Genomic DNA, 19,332 nt, shown 5'->3' with positions numbered 1-19,332 from the left:
GCCTGTAGTCCCAGCTACTCGGGAGGCTGAGGCAGGAGAATGGCGTAAACCCGGAAGGCAGAGCTTGCAGTGAGCTGAGATCCAGCCACTGCACTCCAGCCTGGGCGACAGAGCGACACTCCGTCTCAAAAAAAAAAAAGAAAACAGAAGTGAAAAGACTAAACTGAATTTTGTTCCACGGTCAAATAGATAAGTCCAAAGTCTGGGTGAAGGACAAGTTGTGAGAATATCTATTTTTAAAAAGTAGACATTTCTAATAGTTACTGATACTTGGCAGATGGCACAATTCTTAATATGGTGACTTACACCATAAATACCCTGCTGAATTAAATGTATATTACTAGCACAATTACAAATACCTTCAACATATGCTATTAGAACAATTATGAATACCCTGAATATTTTCACATTATATTCATGAGTTATCAGAATATTACTAATTTTAATTTGGATGATTTCTTACCCAAAATTAGTTTATTGTGTGAACTTTTCAGTGGTTTCAGGATAGGGTAGGAAAGTGGATTTGCATGTACTTTTTCTCTGTAGCTACATCTTACCTCTTCCTTCCTCTAATCTGTGCCTTCTGATTACACGTTGCCGTTTTTCTTCTTGTCGTAACTGAAGGTGTTCTTCAATGTTAACCCCGGGCACTGGGACAGCTAGAGGATTGGCCAAAAAAAAAAATAACAACATACATGTTATATAATAACTATAACAGAACTACTTAAAATTCAAGAAAGAAAAGCTAGCAAAAACATTGTCTAAAACACACAGTATTTTTACTTTAAGAATTCTTAGCCAAAAAGGGAAAAAGAATCTCATTCTGGATAGGCATGGTGGCCCACCACTTTGGGAGGCAGAGGCGGGCAGATCACCTGAGGTCAGGAGTTCAAGATCAGCCTGGCCAATATGGTGAAACCCTGTCTCTACTAAAAATACAAAAATGAGGCGTGGTGGTGGACACCTGTACTCCCAGCTACTCGGGAGGCTGAGGCAGGACAATCACTTGAACCTAGAAGGCAGAGGTTGCAGTGAGCTAAGATTGAGCCACTGTACTCCAGACTTGGCAACAGAGCGAGACTCTGTCTCAAAAAAAAAAAAAAGAATCTCATCCCTTAAACAGTGTCATATTGTCAGTTACCATAAGAGCAGTATTGCATACATTAATTATTATCTTAATTTTTTAACATATACCTAAAAGAAATTGTTTAAACTGTCAGACTTAATGAGTTGAAGACAACTCAGTGTAGCATAGTATAATCAATCAAAATTACCTAAAAGAAGATCTAAAGGTATCATTTCTTTCACTGCATCAAGAATTCCTCTTTGTCTTGCCTCTTGACCATCTAACTCTCTTGCACAGGCCTTGCAACATCCACACACAGCACAACCAGATTCTCCGGAACCACAACCACAGATCCTGGTGGGGGGGAAAAAAGACAACTGAGATCTTCCTAATTTTTCCTTAAAACTCTTTTCTATAACTCATTTTCCACATTTCTGAAATTGTTAAATGAGTAAGCAATGAAATCATCTCTTTAGATCACGATTGCTCATTTTAAAGAAAGGGTATAAATAGCAGAATAATTAAAAACAAGACTCTGATTAAGCTCCCAATAGGCATAATTGGTATATTTCTACAGAAAATACACACAGATTCAACTATCATCAAAGTCACTATTTTAAAAACAATTTTTTAAAAGTTTTTTTGCAGTTAGTGAAGCACCAGAAGCTTTAGGATTAAGTGACCAAGATGGGTTGGTTGGCTAAAAACAATCAAACAATGTTGCTGTCCAGCAGATAAGTGAAGGCAGGTGTTGGTAGCCTTCAGCAAGAGAGCCTAAGCTTGCCAGCTTCATGTAATATTTTCCATTCCCTATTTAATAAATGGTGTTGGGAAAACTGGCTAGCCATATGCAGAAAACTGAAACTGGACCCATTCCTTACACCTTATATAAAAATTAACTCAAGATGGATTAAAGATTTAAACATAAGACCTAAAACTAGAAAAACCCTGGAAGAAAACCTAGGTAATATCATTCAGGACACAGGCATGGGCAAAGACTTCATGACTAAAACACCAAAAGCAATGGCAAATGGGATCTAATTAAACTAAAGAGCTTCTGCACAGCAAAAGAAACTATCATCAGAGTGAACGGGCAACCTATAGAATGGGAGAAAATTTTTGCAATCTATCCATCTGACAAATGGCTAATATGCAGAATCTACAAAGAACTTAAACAAATTTACAGAAAAGCAAACAACCCCATCATAAAGTGGGCAAAGGATATAAACAGACACTTCTCAAAAGAAGATGTTGATTTATGCGGCAGAACTTAAACAAATTTACAAGAAAACAAACCACCCCATCAAAAAGTGGGCAAAGGATATGAACAGACACTACTCAAAAGACATTTCTGCAGCCAACAAACATGAAAAAAAGCTCATCATCAGTGGTCATTAGAGAAATGCAAATCAAAACCCCAATGATACTATCTCACATCAGCTGGAATGGCAATCATTAAAAAGTCAGGAAACAACAGGTGCTGGAGAGGATGTAGAGAAATAGGAAAGCTTTTACACTGTTGGTGGGAGTGTAAATTAGTTCAACCATTGTGGAGGACAGTGTGGCAATTTCTCAAGGATCTAGAACTAGAAATACCATTTCACCCAGCAGTCCCATTACTAGGTATATACCCAGAGGACTATTAATCATTCCACTATAAAGACACATGCACATGTATGTTTACTGCAGCACTACACAATAGCAAAGACTTGGAACCAACCCAAATGCCCATCAATGATAGGCTGGATAAAGAAAATATGGCACATATACACCATGGAATACTATGCAGCCATAAAAAAAGGAGGAGTTCATGTCCTTTGCAGGGACATGAATGAAGCTGGAAACCATCATTCTCAGCAAACTAACCGAGGAACAGGAAACCAAACACTGCACGCTCTCACTCATAAGTGGGAGTTGAACAATGAGAACACATGGACACAGGGAGGGGAACATCACACACCGGGACCTGTCAGGGGGTGGGGGCTAGGGGAGGGAGAGCATTAGGAGAAATACCTAATGTAGATGACAGGTTGATGGGTGCAGCAAACCACCATGGCATGTGCATACCTATGTAACCAACCTGCATGTTCTGCACTTGTATTCCAGAACATAAAATAACAACAACAAAAAAAAGGAAATAAAAATATCCACACATTGGAAAGGAAAAATAAAATACACATATACACACACACATATATATACACACACACACACACGTCTCCTTCCCCCTCTCTTCTTTACATGCCATCACCTCCCATTCTCTCCTTTCACGAGTCCAATTAATTACCTGTTCTTTTTCTCCTTCGTCCCTTTCATATCAATTGTGAACCATATGGGGTATTCGTTGACAAAGACACTCCCAGAGACTGACTTGGGGTCAGGGAAGCTAACTTCTTAGCCACATATTTTGTAGAAGGCATAGCTTTAATGTAGTTCAGCGAATCAGTCCTTAAAACTTTTAACAGCCTTGTGGAACCCCAGGTTATACAGATTTCGGAAGGTACAAAAGGAAGAACATACCTGGCAGCAGTTTAAAAGACATAGCTAGACACCCTGTGAAATGTGTCACTTTTAAAAGCAAGCATTACAAACTATTTGGAAGATCACTTACTACACAGTAAAAACTATGACACATAATATGCCAGATTGACACTAATTTTAAGATAGTATTTATGACACCAATTCTTCTCAAAACTTTCCAAAAAAAATTGAAGAGGAGAGAACACTAATTCATTCTTTGAGGCCAGGATTACCCCGATACCAATGTCAGGCAAAAGATGAACAAAAAGAAGAAGGAAGAAGGAGAAGAAGGAGAAGGAGTAGAAGAAGAAGGAGCAGGAAGAGGAGGAGAAGGAGAAGTTCCAAGAAAAGAAGGAGGAGAAGGAGAAGAAAGAAGAAGGAGAAGGAGAAGAAGGAGAAAGAGAAGAAAGGGAGAGCGGGAGAGAAGGGGGCGGAGGAGGTGGCAGAAAAAAAACCCTACAGACCAATATCCCGTATGAATAATGATGTAAAAATCCTCAACAAAATACTAACAAAATAAATTCAGCAGGATATTAAAATAATTATACACCATAACCAAGTGGGATTTACTCCCGGAATGCAACAAACGAAAATCAATCCACGTAATATAACACATTAACAGAATGAAAGAAAAGAAACACACGATCATCTCAATTGATGTAGAAAAAGCATTTGACAAAATTCAATGCCCTTTCATTATAAAAACACTTGACAAACTAGGAATAGAAGGAAATGATCTCAACATAAAAACCACACATGAAAAACACACAGTGAACATCATAATGGTGAGAGACTGAAAGTTTTTCCTTTCTAATATCAGGAAGAAGACAAGGATGCCCACTTTGACCACTCCTAAACAGCACTAGAAGTTCTAGCCAGAACAACTCGACAGGAAAAGAAATAAAGGTCATCCAGAGTAGAAAGGAAGAAGTAAAATTATCTATGTTCACAGATAATACAATCTCATAAGTAGAAAACCCTAAAGATTCCACTCATAAAAACCAATAGAGAAAATGAATTCAGCAAAGTAGGAAGATACAAAGTCAACACACAAAAATCAGTTGTATTTCTAGGCACTAACAACGAACGATATGAAAGGGAAATTACAGAAACAATTCCACAGCATCAAAAAGAATACACTTAGTAATTAACCAAGGAGGTGAAATGAGAACTATAAAACACTGCTGAAAGAAATTAAAGATGACATAAATAGAAACACATCTTATGTTCATGGATTAGAAGACTAATGTTTTTAAGATGTTCATACTACCCAAAGCAATCTACAGATTCGTTGTAATCCCTATCAAAATCCCAATGATGTCTTTTACAGAACAGAAAAACCTATCCTAAAATTCATAGAAAATCTGTAGGGACTTCAAAGAGCCAAACAAGCTTGAAAAAGAAGAACAAAGTACTCATAGCTCCTGACTTCAAAACTTACTACACATCTACAGTAATCAAAACAATAAGGTGTGGCACAAAGACAGTCATACAGTCCAATGGGATAGAATAGACAGCCAAGAAGCCTTCCTTCACATATACGGTCAGCTGATTTTTGACAAAGGGGCCAAGATGATTCAATAGAGAAAGGATAATCTTTTCAATAAACATCGCTGGGAAAACTGGATATCCACATGTAAAAGAATGAATTTGGATACTTCTTTAAAAGCATATACAAAAATTAACTCAAAATGAATCAAAGACCTAAATGTAAGACCTAAAACTATTTAAAAAAAAAAAAACAACCTTAGAAGAAAAGATACAGTAAACTCTTCACAACACTAGATTGGGGAATAATTTCCTGGATATTACACCAAAGGAACAGGCAACAACAACAAAAAAAACAATAGACAACTGGACTTCATGAAAATTTAAAATATTTTGTGCTTGAAAAGACAAAGTCAACAGAGTAAAAACATAACCCACAGACAGGGCTTTTCACTTTCAAATCATATATCTGATAAGGAATTAATATTCAAACTATATAGTTTGAATAAAAAGAAATTGACAACCCAATTCAAAAATGAGAAAGGACTTGAATACAATTTCTCCAAAGATCTCCAAATGGCCAACAGGCATATGAAAGATGCTGAGCATCACTAATCACTGGAGAAATTCAAATCAAAACTATAATGAGATACTACCTCATACCCATTAGGATGCCACTACCAAAACAACAGATCATAAGTGTTAAGAAGGACGTGGAGAAACTAGAACATCTGTACACTATTGGTGGGAATGTAAACTGGTTGGCTGCTGTGGAAAATAGTATGCCAGTTCCTCAGAAGATTGAAAATAAAATTACCATATGGTCCAACAATTCCACTTCTGGGTATATGCCCAAAGGAACTGAAAACAGGGTCTCAAAGAGCTCCTTGTACACTCATCTTCACAGCAGCATTATTCACAATAGCTACAATGTGGAAGTAACCCAACTTGCTCAGCAGTACATGAATGGATAAGCAAAATGTGGTATACACGTACCATAGAACATCATTCAGCCTCAAAAAGCAAGGATGTTCTGATATATGTGACAACCTGGATGAACCCTGAGGATATTATGCTAAGTGAAATAAGCCAGTTACAAAAAGACAAATACTCTATGATTCTCTTTATACGAGAGGTACCTAGAGTAGTCAACCATAGAGAAAGAAAGCAAACAGAATAGTGGAAGCCAGAGGCAGGGGAGAGGAAAGAATGAGGAGTCATTGTTTAACGGGTACAGAGTCTCAGTTTTACAAGATGAAGAGTTATGGAGATGGATGGTGGTACGAGTGGCACATTATGAATGGATTTAATACCACAGAACTGTCTACTTAAAAATGGTTAAGCTGGTCAATTTTATATTTATTTTATCATAAGATATGTAGTCACAATTTTATGAAAATTGAAGTCAGCTTAATAGTCCTTAGTATTCTGATATATTCAGTTTGCTTCATTAATAAAGCAATTATTATACTTGGTTAGTATTGTCCATGTAAGTCTATGAATAATTGTTATAAACTATATAAGTCTTTGGGGAAAAAAATTATTAATTTCAAAAGAGATCAGAGAATTTATAGATTTTGTTCATGATATATACTGGCTGCTTAAGTTCAGAGAGTAGGGATATTAAATTTTATTTTTATTATATATTTTTTGAGATAGGGGTATTGCTATGCTGCCAAGGCTGGTTTCAAAGTCCTGGCCTCAAGTGATCTTCTGGCCTCAAGTGATCTTCTGGCCTCAGCCTTCCAAAGTACTGGGATTACAGATATGGGCCACTACACCCAGATAACATTGAATTTTAATGGAAATAGTGTTGGAGAGATCCAGGAGAATAAATCTCAATTCCAACACTGTTAAAAAATAATCATAGAATCTATCTGCATCCGAATTAAGTTTAAAAATAAAGAAGTTAGGTGCTTAAAAACAGAAAACAGAGCCAAACATAAAGCACGATAGAATAAGTATTATCCTTTGATAAAGATGACTCTTTATTGCTTACACTAATAATATAAAGAAAATTTGTTTTTAAAAAATTGCATCTCAGCAGCCTTAAAGAAAAGGCCTGTTATATATGACCTATCTAACTATGATAGGCCAAACATAAACTTAGAAATAAACGCCTATTAGATCCAGACAGTATTTGGGAAGAAGCAACTATTACAGAGTTGCCAAAGAGGAAGGTCAAGATGCAAGGATGGCTGTCTTCCTTCTGGGCTTCTCTTCGCAAAATTTTCTCTACTCCCCCAAATCAGCCAATTATCAGAAAGCTGATCTTACAAAGAATATCCCATTATGTTACAGTGACTATAACTAGCAATGTAGAAAACAGATTCAAAATTCTTCCTAACATCCTAGCAGAAAACCTGCATTCTTCTTCTGCCAAACTTACATATTAACTTTAAATTTAAATTTACAATAATATAGAATCCTGAAAAATGTGGTCCATTGAGAACAAGGATTAATATAACAGGTATGATGTAACTTTAGAAGCATACAAAATTTCTAAAATTATAAATGGTAAATTTAATTTAAAACAAAATTATATATCTAATCAAGTACTCTATATGATATTGATAATTTTACTTAGAAAAGATTCATGTTCAACAAAAAGAAATATAATAGATATTTGGCAGTAAATAGGCTTAGAAAAATGATACAAATAAAGGCACAGCCCCAAATCTTGAAGAACTTACGACCTGTTTTTAAATAATGGTTTAAATGAATTAAATGAAAGAAAGGCAACCTTAAAAATGACACTAAATTTGCCGAGAGATCTGCTGTGTTGGAGAGGATGTGGAGAAATAGGAACACTTTTACACTGTTGGTGGGATTGTAAACTAGTTCAACCATTATGGAAACAGTATGGCAATTCCTCAAGGATCTAGAACTAGATGTACCATATGACCCAGCCATCCCACTACTGGGTATATACCCAAAGGATTATAAATTATTCTACTACAAAGACACATGCACACGTATGTTTATTGCGGCACTATTCACAATAGCAAAGACTTGGAATCAACCCAAATGTCCATCTGTGACAGACTGGATTAAGAAAATGTGGCACATATACACCATGGAATACTATGCAGCCATAAAAAAGGATGAGTTTGCGTCCTTTGTAGGGACATGGATGCAGCTGGAAACCATCATTCTTAGCAAACTATCACAAGAAGAGAAAACCAAACACCGCATGTTCTCACTCATAGGTGGGAACTGAACAATGAGATCACTTGGACTCGGGAAGGGGAACATCACACACTGGGGCCTATCATGGGGAGGGGGGAGGACGGAGGGATTGCATTGGGGAGTTATACCTGATATAAATGATGAATTGATGGGTGCTGACGAGTTGATGGGTGCAGCACACCAACATTGCACAAGTATACATATGTAACAAACCTGCACGTTATGCACATGTACCCTAGAACTTAAAGTATAATAAAAAGAAAAAGAAAAAAGAAAAAAAAAAGACACTAAAATATAAATTATTATAACAGAAAACAACTATAAGAATTATACTTTCTTGGCCTTTTGGCTAAGATCAAATGAAGATGCCATGGTGTCTTTAAGAAAAAAATATTAATAGTAGAGTATAATCTGGAATGATTTTGCAAAGAAATGTGTTCTGCACATGTTCTTTAGTAGGAATCACTCTCTCTTACCCTCCAGGGACTCTGTCTGGCCGTCCACTACTGACACAGCTGGCTCCATAACCTGTACAGTCTCCACAGACAGTGCAAACCATGCACTGCTCCAGCTTCCATTTGTGCATGCCTGGAGGGCACATCATAGACTTCTCATCTTTTTCATCTAGTTCTTCTTCCAGATCTTCATCCATTGCTGTTGCCATATTTTCAACTCCAAACCCTATTCGACAGATCAATTTATAATTGTTATACAGATTACTTTCATGTATAAAAGATGGATGACTATATTTCCCAGTTTAAAAAATGACAACATGCTAATCCAAGCAATTATACCAAGAAATGCTTAAATTTGAGTAACGAAAATAAATTTTAATTTACAGACCACTAATAAACACTCTCCCCATTTCATTTCTGCAAAAGAAGGCAAGGAAGGCTATTATCAAATGTCTCTTGACTGTTACCATCTGTCAATCATACTTTTAAATCTTTTCCTGTTTTCCATCCTCACTACCAACACTTTCACTCAACAGACCAAAGAAAGCCTCCCAACCATGCTCCACGCCAAGAGTCCCCCACTCTAGATCATCCTCCTACTGCCACCAATCATCCTCCCAAAGCACACATGTGATCCCACAACTTCATAATTTACAAACCCCCAATGACTTTCTAAGATCTTCAGAAGAGCAAAACTCAGCAAGACGCAGTAGGCACAAGATGGCTCCTAATTTTCTCCAATCTCATTTCTTTTCCCTCTGCTCTCCAAATACTCTGTGTCCTTCCATATGCTTGGGGCCCTTGTTCATTCTTGTTCCCTCTGCCTCTTCCTTCCTCATTTACAAGATGTCTCTGCCTATCTCATCTAGCAGAGAAACTTCAGCCTTCAAAAATTCAGCTCAGAAGTCATTCCCTATGAAAGCACTTGCTACCTTTTCCAGGCAGTCAGTCACTACCTCCTTAGTGCCTGTTTATACCTCACTTACCACTTTTTAAAATGGTGTTACAATTCATTCATCTTTTTTTTTTTTTCTAAATTGAACACCTACTATACTCCAGGGATTCCTTCATGGCAAGAAATCAACAAACCTTTTATAAAGGGCCAGTAAATAATTCAGGCTCTGTGGCCCATACAAATCCTTGTCACATTTTTTACAATCCTTACAATGTAAAATCAATTTTTAGCTTGGAGGGCTATGTAAAAAATGACATCAGGTTATATACTCTGCAGACCTCTGCTCTAGAAACTGAAGACTGTTAATAATGAGCTGTTACAAAGCTTATAATATAGTGAGAAAGACAGACATTAATCAAATAACCAAATAAAAATGTAAACTACAACTGATAGGGTTTTTAAGGAACACTGTACTATAAGACCATATGATGGGAGAACAAATCTGTGGGAGTCTAGTAATTATATTTTATATTTGACTTTCCTAAGGGATCTAAGTTATGAGGTTATGTCTTGTTCATACTATCTCTTATTCTTAGTCAACCCTATTCTCCTACACCTATAACATCCACTTAACATATAGCTATCACTCAATACAGGTCTATCTAATCAAGAAATAAACTCATAGCATATGTAGCCTTTTGGAGTTTTGCCACTTCTGATCTATGGGCAAGCAGAAAAATTAGACAACCAAGCATCAGATAGCTATATCTAGGATTAAAATAAGGTGATCCTGAAGGAAGCCTCAGTGACTATTTTTAATAATCATAGCTAAAATGTACTGAGCACTATTGTAACTAGTTCTATAAGCATTACTCATTTAATCATTCCAACAGTACTGGAACTATTATCCTCAAATTAATATTTACAGTCAATGGAATCTCAATCACAATGTCAAGCAGATAGAGTTGGTTCTGATTTACGTGGAAAATAAAATCTCCCACCTGGCTACATTCATCAAAAATTTATAAAGAAAAAGATTGGAAATTTTGACATCAAAGTTTTGAAATTATGTATAACAAATGAAACTTTAAACCACAGGTTAGTCAAAGACACGTAAAACACAATACGCAAAAAAAGCTCCTACAAATCAATTTTTAAAAGTAAGTAAAATAAAGTTTGAAGAGATGTTCAAACTCAGTATTAATAACCAAGCGGATGAAAATTAAAAGAAAAATGAGAGACCCAGCAATTATACTCCTAGGTATATACCCAAAAGACATGAATAAAGACTTTCACCAAAAGACATTTACTAGAATGTTCACAGCAATATTATTCATAATAACCAAAACTGGAAACCATCCAAATACCCAAATACTAGAAAGAATTTTAAAACCATAGTATCTATGTATAATTTAATAGAACAAAAATGAACAATCTATAACTACTTGTAACAATATGTATGGACTTCATGAACATAAAACAATGAAAAGAAACTGGACACAAAAGAATTCATACTGCATGATTTCATTTATATGAGGTATAAAAAGAAAACTAATTTATGGTAATTAACTGGGGAGCAGACAGGAATATAAAGTGGGGCTTTCTGGGGTGCTGGTAATATGTGGTTTCTTAATCTGGGTGCTGATTACATGAATACAATCAATTTGAGAAAATTCATCAAGATACTATGTATACTTTCCTGCATGCATATTATACTTCAATACAACAAAAAATTACAGTAAGATACCATTTCAGAGCCACCAAATTGACAAAAATCAGTCTGCCTATATCAACTATTTGACGTGATGTGGAAAATCCAACTCTAATGGTCAGAGTATAAACTGGTACAATCTCTTTCAAGAAAAATCCAATAAAACTGAAATCCACAACAGAGCAATTACACCACAGAAAGTCTCAAACGTTTGCCAAGAAACATGTATAAAGCGGGTTTTAAACTAATTTATAACAATGAAAAATTGGAAATAAGCCCATCCATCAACAGGAGAATGGATACACTATGGCATGTTCATTGTGTGGTATATTACACATTAGTAACATAAATCATTTAAATTTATATGAACCAACATGGACATATTTCTAACAGAACGATGAGGAAAAAAACAATTTGTAGAAAAATACAAATAACAGATTAACACTTATAAAAACACATAAAACAGTAGTATATTTTTATGTGTAAAAGAGATATGATTATGCAATATTATTTTACACATAAAATATAAAAGAACATGTAAAAATATATAAGAACATGACTGAACATATACTTATCAAAGTCATGATCGCGGTTAGCTCCGGAGAGAAATGGAATATGATAATAAGCCTTGGAAGGGGAATATGGGGCACTTGAATCTTACCTGTGATTTTTTTTTAACTGAAAAAAAATGACAAGACATGGTAGATGCACAATTTTTTAATATTTCAATATTTTCTGTACTTTCCTGGTTTAAATAAACTTTTAAAATATTCCTTTATGTTCTTTTTAAATTGATACATAACTGTTATACCTATTTATGGCATACATGTGAGTTTTCATACACGCATCCAATGCCTAATGATCAAATCAGGGTAAGTGGGATCAAGTCAGGGTAACTGGGATAGTCTAAGTCCTCTCTTCTAGCTATTTTGAAATATACAATATGTTGTTGTTAATGACATTCACCCTACTCTGCTCCTGAACATTAGAACTTATTCCTTCTCTCTAACTGTATTTTTGTACCTATTAACCAACCCCTCTTCTTCTCCCCCTCTCACTATCCTTATAAAGCCTCTGGTAATCACTATTCTATTTACTACCTCCATGAAATCAATTTTTTAGTTCCCACATATATTTGTCTCTCTGTCCCTGGTTTATTTTATTTCAGTTAACGTCATGTCCTTCAGTTCCATCCATGTTGCTGCAAATAACAAGATTTCATTCTTTTTTAGGGCTGAATAATATTCTATTGCGTATGTATCACATTTTCTTTACCCATTCATCTGCTGATGGATACTTAAGTTGATTCCATATCTTGGCTGTTGCAGATACTGCTGTGATAAACATGAGAATGCTGGCATCTCTCTGACATACAGATTTCCGTTCTTTTGGATACATATACCCAGAAGTGGGGTTGCTGGATCATGTGGCAGTTCTATTTTCAGTTTTTTGAGTCACCTTCATACGAATGAAAAATCCATGTTTTCCCTAGTTGCTGTACTAATTTACATTTCCACTAGCCATGTATGAGCATTCCCCTTTCTCCACATCCTCCCCAGCATCCGTTATGACTCTGCAATCAGTATGCATTGTATGTGTCTTACTTTACTCATCTGCTTTCTAATTCATTACTTACCAACAGGGTAGGTATCATTTCTATTAAAAAAAATCTTTTAACAATTTTACTTTGATTATTACAAAATTTCACTGAAGAATCTAGAACACAAGTGTAAATTTATGCTCAATTTTCACAAAAGAGTTTCACAATGAGGAAACAATGTTTTTCAGTTCAGACTTCTTATAAAACATAATCTGAACATACATTTAAAAAAAAAACTGATTCTCCCCTTTGTCCTAGCAGTTATTGTCCAAAACAAGTTCACTAATTTCGCAAGAAATCAAAGTATTTCCATTGTGAAGTAATCCATTTCTTTCTTTTGTTCCTTCCTCATTTGCCAATATATTCTAATAACTTGCTCATTTTTAAAGTGATACATTTTAAATACACATACAGACACACAAATAAGGCAAAGACAAAGAAGGGTGGGTTCCTGAGATCCACATGAGTCTGACATCAAAGCCTCAAAACAGAAAAACCAGGTTCTGTTCATTTATATGGCATTAATCCTCAAAATTATTGGTACTTTAACCAAAGTTCAACGCTTAGTTCTAATAATATATATGTATTGTTTTATTCTCTTGCCCATACAAAATTTAAAACAGAAAATCAGAAACTGCAGTGAAAGGTATAAACATAATGATAGCAGCTAGATGTAAAAATTGAAGGCAAGAAGTAGACATGCTATTTAAAACCACAACAACAAAACAAGACCACAAAATACAGGGCAATCAAAGGATAAAGACCTTTGTTCTCTTCAATGGCCTTAGGGTTGGGGCAAAGGATACTGTGAAGAAGATGTGTCTACAATTTAGTCTTTTCTTGGTAAACTGTCAGATATTCATAAGGATCACTCTTAGTTGTCAAGAACAGGTTAAATTACAGGTAGCATGTGTTGTTAAATGGGATGATAATATTTGCCAGATAGACTACTGCCAAAAATGGTTAAAATTTCAAACATGTGGTATAAAAGCAGCTAATAACCAAAAGGTTGGAAAAGACTTTTCTGGGGTAACGTAGTCATCAAAGATGCTAAGTCAAAGAAGCACTATTTTATGTAGAATTTAGAAGATGATTTGAGCAAGCCAGCTCATTTGCTCAAAAATCTAAAATCTAAAGTATATTTGCTTTTCCAGTGATATTTTATCATAATTATCATCAAATAAATAAGAAATTCAGTGGTTTTCCTAATTCACAAGTATAAAGTCAAAGAGCCACTCAAATCCAATTAAAAAAATGTGAAAAAGATCTGAATAGACATTTTTCAAAAGCAGACATATGAATGGCAAACAGGTATATGAAAAGGTGCTCAACATCACGGATCATCAGAGAAATGCAAATCAAAACTACACTGAGATATCATCTCACCCCAGTTAAAATGGCTTTTATCCAAAAGACAGGCAATAACAAATGTTGGAGAGGATGTGGAGAAAAGGGAACACTGGTACACTGTTGGTGAGAATGTAAATTTAGTACAGCCACTCCGGAGAACAGTATGAAGCTTCCCCAAAAAACCAAAACTAGAATATGATCCAACAATTCCACTGCTACGGATATACCCAAAAGAAAGGAAACTAGTACATCAAAGAGATATCTGCACTCTCATGTTTATTGCAGCACTATTCACAATAGCCAAGATTTGGAAGCAACCTAAGTGTCCATCAACAGATGAATGGATACAGAAAATGTGGTACATAAACACAATGGAGTACTATTTAACCATAAAAAAGAATGAGATCCTATCATTTGCAACAAGATGTAACTGGAGGATATTATGATAAGTGAAAGAAGGCAGGCATCAAAAGACAAACTTCACATGTTCTCACTCATTTGTGGGAGCTAAAAATTAAAATAATTGAACTCATGAAGACAGAGAGTACAATGCTGGTTACTAGAGGCTGGGAAAGGTAGTCGGGGAGAGTGGGTGAGAAATGGGATGGTTAGTTGGCACAAAAACATAATTAGATTCAAGAGATCTACTATTTGATAGCACAGCAGGGTGATTACAGTCAGCGATAATTTGTTGTACACTTCAGAACAACTGAGGGAGTACAACTGGAATGCTCATAACACAAAGAAAGGACAAATGCTGGAGATGATGGAGACACCATTTACCCTAACGTGATTATTACACATTATATGTCTGTATCAAAATAACTCATGTACCCCATACATATACCTACTATCTAACCATCAAAAATTTTTAAAAAATTTAAATAGGAACAAAAAGAAAAAGAAGAGCCACTCATTTTGAAAAGAACAAGACTTTTCACTATGTTGTTCTGAAAAACTAATGAAAAGACAACACAAATTGTAATATCTAAGAATTAAAGACCTACCTTTCCCACCTTGGTTCATGGCACCAGTGTCTCGTCCACACTGTCCTTTATTATTTACACCAAATGTCCACACTTCTCCGTTCTTCATTAAAACACAAGTGTGAGCTTTGCCCATAGCTACCTGAGTTACAAAATGGCCCTTCAAATCAGTTACCAAACCTAAAGGAAAGAAACAAATTTAGTAAAAACAATAAAAAGGCCCTTCTGAGCCTAGTAAAAGAGCAGAACTGTTTATTTCCGGGGCAAAATAACTCAACAAAATGAGAAATAAGTAGCCAAAAGACTGGCAAGAGTATCACTGAATTAACTCTGTAACATTGTAACATAGCTTCAATGAATCCTAAAACGTTATCATTCAGACTTTGGACATAACTTCACTGTAGCTTTCTCTCAAGCTTACTTCTCCTGAATGCTTCCTCCAAATGGTAACCCCTCTCCACAGTACTCAGAAGGGTCAGAAAATCTCAAACTTTTCTGGTCTAAGCACAAAGCAGTCCATAAATAATTTATTTTACCTGCTTTGACCTGCCTCAGCAAAACAAAGTAAAATACTTGCCATAGTATACTGACATGAAATTGTTTTTGTAGAAACTAGTGAGACTTTCCAAAACAGTATTTTTCAATCCTTTTCAACCTACAATGCTTTCTTCCATAATCCAATACACAACTATTTTCTAAACTTCACTTATCCATATATTACTTTCATTTTACTTGTCATATCCAAGTGCCACTCATATTATCTGTTTAATATGTTTTGTATCAACTCTAAATTGATTGTAGCATCTTCAACCTTATCAAGTAGTAATAACATTAATAAACAAAGATTATTGACTATTTTTCCAATATACATTAAAATAAAAACACGTTTTCAAGTATTTGTTTTAAATTACAAATAATATCAATCTCAAAGTATGCTTTGGGAAAACTGTTCTACACTATTAGCTCAGATATCACTACCTTGAGGTGGCCTTCACTTTCACCTTACACTAGTTTAGGTCTTTTGTTAATTATACCTCAAAAATTTCCACTTTTAATATCTAGCACATTTGAAAAAGGTTAAGTGTATGTGTATGATATATAAAACAGTAGTTATTTATTATTAACAGTACTAGCTGACATGTTTTGAGACCTTACATGATGTGCTAAGCATTTCTTAAGCTCTACCTCCTATAATCTTCACAACAACCATACGAAGCAGGTGCTATCATTATTTTTTGCAGGTAGGAAAAAAACAAAAAGAGAACTCAAACATTAAGTAACCCGATACCCAGTTAAAGGTTAAGAAAACTGTGACCCAATTAAAAGTGTTGGTGCCAGGGGCTGGGTGCGGTGGCTCACGCCTGTAATCCCAGCACTTTGGGAGGCTGAGAGGCAGGTGGATCACTTGAGGTCAGGAGTTTGAGACCAGCCTGGCCAACACAGTGAACTCTCGTCTCTACTAAACATACAAAAAATTAGCTGGGCGTCGTGGTGCATTCCTATAGTCTCAGCTACTTGGGAGGCTGAGGTGGGACAATCGCTGGAACCCAGGAGGCAGAGGTTGCAGTGAGCTGAGATTGCACCACTGCACTCCAGCCTGGGGGATAGAGTGAGACTCCACTCCTGCCCCCCACCAAAAAAAAAAAAAGTGTTGGTGCTAGGATCTGAGTCTATGTCCATAACCATTCAATGCCACTTCACCAACATTTAAGTCCTGTAATACCCAACTGTCCTTCAGATCCTTAAAAAGGCAGTAACCAGGTGTGACAGGTCCATCAATCACTAATGTATCATCCATGCTCAATAAATATATGTTGAAGAAATATACAAGTTTCCATCAGCTCTACCCAGTGGATATTAGTAAGCAATAATTATTTTGAATATTATTTTTAAAGTGTACAAGAGCCCACTCCCAAATTCTGATTTACTCTGATAGCTGCATCCAATTGAAAATCTAAATATTATAGCATTAAGCCAGTTCACTTATCATCTGGGTACCTCTCGACTTAATAATTAATGGTTATAAATGTTCTACAGGTGTAATTTCCCCAGCATGGGACAATCACATAAACTTCTAATCATAAACTTCATTAATTCTAGTTTCCTTTTTTACAAAGAAACTCAAAGGCTTTACATACTTATCACACATAAAATCCCTCCAAGTGGGATGCCTCATTCATTATATTCATTTCTAGCTGCTAGAAAGAAAATCTAGTAACCAAATACGACAAGTTTTTGAGATTAGCATTTATAAATATAAAATGATTTAGCTAGTTCTACCCCTCATATCCACTTCTTAAACTTGGTTTATCAGTCACCCAGACACTAGAAAATAATTCTTGAGACCCTACAATGTGGCAGACACTGTGCTAGGCACTGGTGATAGAACAGTAAATAAGACAGATCATCCCAGCCAAACACTCTAATGGGGGAGAAAAAATACTTCAACAATAAACTAGCTTTGTCATGAAAATCACTTCTCCAGGATACTACCACTGTCCCAGGGACATGTCCCATAAGCACGTGAATCTAGAAAAAGCATTCCACAGAAGTCACAGCTACAGTGAAGCTTCCCTTGCCAAGCTCTATGATTAGCTCTGCATGAAACTAGGGACAGTGCTCCTAATGACAAGATAGGACAGAAAATTTCTCTTTCGAAATATTTCACATTTGGAAGGAAATGTAAAAAATGTAGAGAAAGCATGCTACAAACATAAATTTTCTAGATATGTCTTTGTCATACAAAACTAGTACTGAAACTTCTTTGCATAAAACTTTTTTTTAACTTACTTGAACTATCAGAGTAAATGGCATCTTTTCCAAACATGTAGAGTTCTCCATCTTTAGAAATAACAGAACTACTTCCATTATTGCAGGCTGTATACACCACAATCTTTCCTTCCATCTTAATTATCTTTTTAGGTTTATAAGGTTTGGATTGCCGTCTGCTCTTAGCTTTAAAAAAGAAATTAGATTAAATCAAAATCTCTATGTACTAAAATAATAATAATGGTTTGTATGTAAAGCTCAAAGAAAAAAAATGTATTATTTGCATTTATGACACTATTTGTCCATTTTCACAAAGGCCTGGGCTTCCCAACACGTCACTTAAAATTAGTGAACCTGCTAGCCTCATCTGGTCAATTAATATTTATGCTATAATTGCTAGATCCTCATTCTTTGAAGTACATTCAAATTCTCAATGAGTAATACTAGTTTTCTACCAAACTCCTGGAGGGCTCAATCTCTAAATTAGCTATTGCATTATTAATACCAGTCTACTAACACATATCTAAAATCTGCTTTTTTTCCAAGTTGTAATTCACATGTATTCTTGTTAGATCCTGTAAAGTAAAAGAAGTTCCTCATTCATTCAACATATATATTGAATAAGCAGTTACATCAAGTCAATTATATATATATGCACATATATATATGTGTGTGTGTGTGTATATATATATATACACACACACTTTTTTTTTTTTGAGATGGAGTCTTGCTCCTGTTGCCCAGGCTGAAGTACAATGGCATGATCTCAGCTCACTGCAACCTCCACCTCCCAGGTTGAAGTGACTCTCCTGCCTTAGCCTCCTGAGTAGCTGAGATTACAGGCACCCGCAACCGCACCTGGCTAATTTTTGTATTTTTAGAAGAGATGGGGTTTTGCCATGTTGGCCAGGCTGGTCTCGAATTCCTGACCTCGTGATCCACCTGCCTTGGCCTTCCAAAGTGCTGGGATTACAGGTGTGAGACACCGCGCCCGGCCGTCAATGAGATATTATAAGGAAAGGAGATATATATATATGGAAGGAGAGTGAATAATTTTAATTGTGGTGATTCAAGCAGCCACTGCTCTCAAAAACTAAATCCTTGAACTAGGCAAAATATGGGAAACAAGAAACCAATTGTTCCTTCAGTCAGCCCCAGTCCCTGCATGTCTTTCAGAACAAAAATGTATTGCTGCTGTGCTAGGGCTTAAAATACTCTACTTTTCATATGACATCACACACACACACATACACACACACACACACATGTATATGCAAACACACATACATATACAGACACATAC

The 19,332-nt window shown here is 35.7% G+C and overlaps 1 protein-coding gene across 1 annotated transcript in view; it reads right to left on the bottom strand.

Moving 5' to 3' along the window:
* The window catches only part of MYCBP2 (MYC binding protein 2, E3 ubiquitin protein ligase), a 282,186-nt gene that overhangs the window by 196,876 nt on the left and 65,978 nt on the right, over positions 1–19,332 (bottom strand). Inside the window, exons 13-17 of the mRNA XM_011953854.1 lie at positions 18,051–18,215; positions 15,282–15,440; positions 8,740–8,944; positions 1,275–1,420; positions 558–659 (exon numbers count right to left, since the gene is read on the bottom strand). Coding sequence (XP_011809244.1) covers positions 558–659; positions 1,275–1,420; positions 8,740–8,944; positions 15,282–15,440; positions 18,051–18,215 — 777 coding nt within the window. The remainder of the gene's footprint in view (positions 1–557; positions 660–1,274; positions 1,421–8,739; positions 8,945–15,281; positions 15,441–18,050; positions 18,216–19,332) is intronic.

This window comes from Colobus angolensis, unplaced genomic scaffold (assembly GCF_000951035.1).
Source record: "Colobus angolensis palliatus isolate OR3802 unplaced genomic scaffold, Cang.pa_1.0 Scaffold374, whole genome shotgun sequence".
NCBI lineage: Eukaryota > Metazoa > Chordata > Mammalia > Primates > Cercopithecidae > Colobus > Colobus angolensis.
Note: the sequence above shows the minus strand (reverse complement) of the source record. Positions and strands in the feature narration are given on the sequence as shown.